Genomic DNA, 7,088 nt, shown 5'->3' on the forward strand with positions numbered 1-7,088 from the left:
ATCCACCTCTCTCCATGCATCCACCTCTCTCTCCATGCATCCACCTCTCTCCATGCATCCACCTCTCTCTCTCCATGCATCCACCTCTCTCCATGCATCCACCTCTCTCTCCATGCATCCACCTCTCTCCATGCATCCACCTCTCTCCATGCATCCCCCTCTCTCCATGCATCCACCTCTCTCCATGCATCCACCTCTCTCTCCATGCATCCACCTCTCTCTCCATGCATCCACCTCTCTCCATGCATCCACCTCTCTCCATGCATCCACCTCTCTCTCTCCATGCATCCACCTCTCTCCATGCATCCACCTCTCTCCATGCATCCACCTCTCTCTCTCCATGCATCCACCTCTCTCCATGCATCCACCTCTCTCTCCATGCATCCACCTCTCTCCATGCATCCACCTCTCTCCATGCATCCACCTCTCTCTCCATGCATCCACCTCTCTCCATGCATCCCCCTCTCTCCATGCATCCACCTCTCTCCATGCATCCACCTCTCTCTCCATGCATCCACCTCTCTCCATGCATCCACCTCTCTCTCCATGCATCCCCCTCTCTCCATGCATCCACCTCTCTCTCCATGCATCCACCTCTCTCCATGCATCCACCTCTCTCTCCATGCATCCACCTCTCTCCATGCATCCACCTCTCTCTCCATGCATCCCCCTCTCTCCATGCATCCCCCTCTCTCCATGCATCCACCTCTCTCTCCATGCATCCACCTCTCTCCATGCATCCACCTCTCTCTCCATGCATCCACCTCTCTCCATGCATCCACCTCTCTCTCCATGCATCCCCCTCTCTCCATGCATCCACCTCTCTCCATGCATCCACCTCTCTCCATGCATCCACCTCTCTCTCCATGCATCCACCTCTCTCCATGCATCCACCTCTCTCTCCATGCACCCACCTCTCTCCATGCACCCACCTCTCTCTCCATGCACCCACCTCTCTCCATGCATCCACCTCTCTCTCCATGCACCCACCTCTCTCCATGCACCCACCTCTCTCCATGCATCCACCTCTCTCTCCATGCACCCACCTCTCTCCATGCACCCACCTCTCTCCATGCATCCACCTCTCTCCATGCACCCACCTCTCTCTCCATGCATCCACCTCTCTCCATGCATCCACCTCTCTCCATGCATAGCAGATGAGTCCCGGGGTCTACGGGGAAATTGTCTTCTAAACGAGTGTCCTTTCAAAAGACGTTTGCACGTTGGGCAAATTGAACACATTTTAATGAGATTGTCAACAAAAACATCACATTAAAATACTATGGTCATTGCCCCCAACTTCAAGGTTTTTTTTCTCCATCAGAGCAAGGAGCATTCATCATGTTGACTATTTCATTTGCGTTATGTTGCCGTCTCCCCTCATCAGCATCTGGTCTGATGCACTCTGACAGACGCCTCTAAACATGAATGTATATGAATCCATAAAGGCAGCAGTCAAGGTTAATGTATTTGTTTATCAGCAGTGATGCATTGGAGGGGGATATGATTTGACTCATTTAGGACAGGCAAAAAGCCATATAGCTCCATATCCACGTGTGGCATCATGGCTTATCCATGTGTGCTTTACATTCTGCCGTCAATACTAGAACCTTTGAACAGGGGGATGTCACACATGCACAGTATACGTTAGGGCTGGGCAATATATCAATATTATATCTATATATTATTGTCATATGAGACTATAGATATTTTCTTAGATTTTGGATAATATTGTCTGAGGCATACGTGTCGTCTTTTCCTGGTTTTGAAGGCTGCATTACAGTAAAGTGATGTAATTTTCTGAACTTCCCAGACTGTTCTATTATTTCCCCTTTAAACCGTTCAGTCAATATATCCACAGTACTGATGATTATTTATCAAAAATCTCATTGTCTAAATATTTTATGAAAGCACAAATCGTCAATCAATATCGATATTGAAGTATTTGGTCAAAAATATTGATATTTGATTTTGTCCAAATCGGCCAGCCCTAGGATATGTGTTTCTTTCTGAGTTTTCCTACATGGTTGACAGTGACTACGTTTACATGCACACAATATTCCACTATTATTCGGAAAATGACAATATTCTGAATTTGATAAGGGTCAACTCATGTAAACAGCATATTCCAGTTGCATTTTCCGAATGTGCCCTTTTTCCGAATTAAGCATTTTCCGATTAAGACATCTGGGTTATTCCAGTATTATTCAGGTTTTCTGAGGATTTTTTTTATCGTGTATACAGCGCATTCGGAATATGCGTCTCAATCAGGGTTTTTACCGCAGTTTGTGACGCATGTTGCCTGTTTGTGGTCAACTGATGTGTGCTAGAAAGCGCTAGAACAGGCGGAGGAGGAGATGAGAAACATCGATTTAAAGAGAGAGAGAGAGTAGCCTATAGTGCCCAGTGCCCACGGAAGTCCACAATGCTTGCGAGCCTGCGAGGTAACAACGTAGGCTACTAGCCTACTTTTTATGAAAGACTTGGATGCGCAACACCAAACTTTTCAGTGATGCATATTGTGTGCATGTAAACTGAATGACCTGTAACCCTATGAGGTAACACATAGCACAGGAAAACAGTGGTGGATTGATGTTGCTATCAGCAGCTTGTCCATTACTCTGTCCGTCGATCCTTTGATGCAGCTGGTTCTTGGTAAGCATCCATCCAGCCCAGCCCCTTGGTTTTTCTCTGGCCGTGCTAAAGTAAAGTATGTACAGTATGTACTGTGGGAGCTGCCCTGCGCTAACACACAGCACCACTCAGGGAAAACTGGCCTCATCACTGCTTTTGGACGGGGATCTGTTCAAAGTGTGAAACACTCTGCCAAAATAAATCCTAGCGGCGTTGAATAATTTAATTGATGCTTATTATAGATAGTGCCGATTCTAAAAGGCTTGCTAAGCCTGACCCCGGGCGCTGCAGGGGGGAAATGCTCATCTGTGTCACGTTGTTGTGATGTTCGGCCTTGTGTCCACGTCTTCTCTTGCCTACATTACCTTTGAGTCACTGGGAATGAGTCACAAGATGTCACATCGAGGCCATACACACAATACAGTAAAGCCTAGGCTCAAATTCATTCAGATTGCATTTTGACAAAAGTTGGCCCAAAATGTGTGCACAGCACAGCAGGCTACCACGCAAATGATAATTTTCCACACTCACTGAATTGCAAACAATTCGTTGCCGCAAAGGGTTAATTACCGCAAGGCATTCTTACAGAGCCGAGCCCACAAATCACTTATATTTTATGCCCAATTTTTCCCCACTGAAGCCTAATTTGCATAGCATTACTAATGCATGACCAATACAGGCTCAACGTTCTCAGTGTGCAGGTTGACAGGTGACGTGTGTGATCTCCAGTCACCCTCGGTGAATTTGAGCCTGGAGCTGTTTGAGAGAAAAAGAGCACATTTTATACTGACGGAGGGCGGAATGGATTTTGCGAATTCTTGTACTTCATGATCTTATAAAAGCCCCACAGGTTCCCAGAAGCCCCACCACCTGCCATAATATTCTTTCCTGAAGTATTTGAAGATATCACGCAGGAGCATTCCCAAGATGTCTATAAATACTTCACGATACCGTGCCGGTATCCTCATTTTTGAAATCGACTGATCATGACGTACAAAAGACATCCGCGAGATCCATTGACTGTTATGCGATGGATGCCTGGATGTCTAAACTACTTTCTCTTCTCCTTCTCTCTCTCTCCCCCCCCTCCCTCCCTCCCTCCCCCGAACAGCGGTCCAAAATAGCGGTGTACGAGAAAATGTGGTCGTACATGAAATCCGCCGAGCCCTCGGTGTTCGCTAAGACCACGCCCGACGGCGTGGCCCGGGTACGAAAGTCAAAGGGCAAGTTCGCCTTCCTGCTGGAGTCCACGATGAACGAGTACATCGAGCAGCGCAAGCCCTGCGACACCATGAAAGTGGGCGGGAACCTCGACTCCAAGGGCTACGGTGTGGCCACGCCCAAAGGCTCAGCATTAAGGTGGGTGGAATAATATAACAATACCCTCCATGTTGTTATAGTATTCCACCTACCCTGATGTCCCCCCTGTTGTTGTCACTCTTCTTCTCTCCCTCCTCCTCCTTGTTTTGTTGTGGACACAGAGGTAACGGTAGTATGCCTTTTCCTTGCACTTGGATACCAAAGGTTGTTTTTGATGATTATTCATGTTTTTTGATCATTATTTATATCTGTGTGTGTGTGTGTGTGTGTGTGAGAGTTGTTGTTGCTTAAAGTTGAGGAATCAAATCCAGTTATTAAGGCTAAAGCTTATGAATCCCGTCGTATCTGTGTCTCTCTTACCGTGTCTTTTCTCTCTCCTCCTGTCCCTTTCCCGTGTGCTGTCCTACCTGTTGTGTTGTCACTTTTAATTTAACAGTTCAACGGTTTTTCAATTTAGCCCCTTTGAAAGCTGTGCTGTCACTTGTGACGAATGTTAATTGCATGATGTTTGTTGTTGCTGTTACTTTTCTTCTCAATGACAAGTGGCCCCATCCCGCACACTTAAAACAGCGTAACCCCTTCATGCCACCTTCTCCCAGATTTAACACTGTCTTTACCTTATATATATATATATAAGCCTTTCTTATCTCTCCATTATTCCTGAAATTCTTCAAACAATTTGTCCTTTCCTCCTCGTCCATTCTGATTAACCGATAGCATTCCTCTTAGCCTAACTGTAAGCCCCCCCCCCCTGCATTAACCGCGGTAGTCTCACTACCGTTCTCAAGTCTTAATGCTATCATTATGCTGATTGGTGCTATTATTATTATTATTATTATTATTAGTAGTAGTACTTTGCATTAGATTTCTCACGGACCTGTGCATTTTCTTACAAGTTATGTTTTATCGTTTCAAGAAATGCTGTTAACCTGGCCGTTTTAAAACTGAATGAGCAAGGCCTGTTGGACAAATTGAAAAACAAATGGTGGTACGACAAGGGAGAGTGCGGCAGCGGGGGAGGTGACTCCAAGGTCAGCCGCGATGTCACCACAATCGGGTACCATAGTGCAGAGTAATCGGCGAGGCTGTTACCACGACAACCCAACCAGAACCAAACCAACTGTCCACCCATCAACCACCAGCCTGTGCTGCCGCCGCTGCTGCCCCACGGCACATGGACCAAAATTCACTCCTAGTCTCACCAGGCTATTTCACAGCTCAGAACCAACACTTAAGGAACCCTTGCTTGGCAAACAGAAAAAAGTAATCCGTATCTGTTGTGAGATAGATGAGGAGGTAGGTAGGAGTTTTCCTGGCTCTTTAGAAGACGAAGTTGTAGTTATTTGACTGGAAAGTTTCCCAAAATGGTTAGCTGAGAAGGGGAGATGGTGAAGGGGAGGCTGCTGCCCTGCAGTTGTGAAAGGTTGAGCTGTACCGTTTTATTCCTCCTTAGACATCCGTAGGGCAGATATCACCTTGTGCGGCAGGTATCGGGCATCGTCGCTCAGGTGAGTCAGGTAGTGTGAGGTGAACTATTTTAGATTAAGTCAGGAGAGCGTTGTTGTGTTTGTATTTTGAATCCATGGCAACTGAAACGGCTGTAATAACCTCTCTAGCCTTCCCTCACAGAGGTGAAGTTTGTCTTCCATAATAGTTCTATTAAAGATACATGCAGTAATTCATCGGACAACTGCTTCCCGTGATACATCCGTGATGACACATCACGGGGGAACTCGTGGGCTCTAAAGCCCCAAATGCTGATGATGATTCTCCTTTATGGCAAAAACCTCAAAATGGCTGCTCAGCCGAGGCCGATAGGGAAGCGAGGCGAACAGCGGAGTCTTGAGGGGACTAAGCATGGCAGGCAAACGTGAGAATTCTAATTACCACTTTTGACTCTCTGATTGGAAATGGCTCATAAAACAAACCGAGCGTGCTTTGATTCCAATATATGCAATATCTACGGCACCCGTATAGAGTCTGAAGCGTCCCACTTAATGGTTTATTATAACAACCGAGCGTAAAACCCCAGCTGTGACCCGTATGACATCATCATACCCCAGCTGTGACCCGTATGACATCATCATATTCCTCTTCCGCCCCTCTATGGCCAAAATGACACATGGCATTCCCATTATGCAAAAGCTAACGATGCAAAGTGTGAATCCGCACTCGACCGCGACGACTTAGTCTGACATTACTTCGGCTGTGTGCCATGAAGCATCCTGGCTATATTTTTACCAAAATGACATACGAGGAGGCGATGGCGTAGCATTTTTTACAATTCAGGTCAATTTAATAACAAATGTTACTGTCATGATGCATGCATCGGCTAATTGGCTACGTTACAGAATGAGAAGCGAGCCAAGCTGTACTGTGGACGGCGGCGTGTGTCAGGACATGCTTAATATCATTTGGTATGCTTTTGGCCTGGACCACAATGAATGCTTATGCAGTGAGTCATTTTTAAAATAGCTGCACTGCCACTAGAGGCTCCGTGACGCATAGATCAAATGTTGTATTACTAGTCGCCACACCGCTCTCTGTCTGTGGCGTCTTTTTTTTTAAATAAGGGTTTTGCTTATTTTCTTTTCTTTTTTGAAGGTGTTTGGGAGTCGCTGCTTTTTCAATGTTTGCGTTGCTAAGTAACATTGCTGTGTTGTTCTGTGCTCCTCGGTGAAGCATGTCAGGGAGCCGTTTGAAAGCATCTCTCTCTGTCTCTTGTGCCGCCATCGATCTCTTGTCATGCACAGGTATGTAGCCTGTAGCCTATTGTCTGTAAGCCTGTAGCCTACAGGTATGTGAGCCTACTGTCTGTAGCCTGTAGTAGCCTACAGGTATGTGAGCCTACTGTCTGTAGCCTGTAGTAGCCTACAGGTATGTGAGCCTACTGTCTGTAGCCTGTAGCCTACAGGTATGTAGGCTACAGGCTACAGACAGTAGTAGCCTACAGGTATGTGAGCCTACTGTCTGTAAGCTTGTAGCCTACAGGTATGTGAGCCTACGGTCTGTAGCCTGTAGTAGCCTACAGGCATGTAGGCTACTGTCTGTAGCCTACAGGTATGTAGGCTACTGTCTGTAGCCTGTAGTAGCCTACAGGTATGTAGGCTACTGTCTGTAGCCTACAGGCATGT

The 7,088-nt window shown here is 46.4% G+C and overlaps 1 protein-coding gene across 1 annotated transcript in view; it reads left to right on the top strand.

Annotated features, from left to right (window-relative positions):
- The window catches only part of LOC310789959 (glutamate receptor 3), a gene marked incomplete at its 5' end in the record, with an annotated part of 124,010 nt that overhangs the window by 109,864 nt on the left and 7,058 nt on the right, over positions 1-7,088 (top strand). Inside the window, 2 exons of the mRNA XM_083651679.1 lie at positions 3,746-3,993; positions 4,871-4,985. Coding sequence (XP_083507805.1) covers positions 3,746-3,993; positions 4,871-4,985 — 363 coding nt within the window. The remainder of the gene's footprint in view (positions 1-3,745; positions 3,994-4,870; positions 4,986-7,088) is intronic.

This window comes from Poromitra crassiceps, assembly GCF_964638095.1.
Source record: "Poromitra crassiceps genome assembly, chromosome: 15".
Taxonomy (NCBI): domain Eukaryota; kingdom Metazoa; phylum Chordata; class Actinopteri; order Beryciformes; family Melamphaidae; genus Poromitra; species Poromitra crassiceps.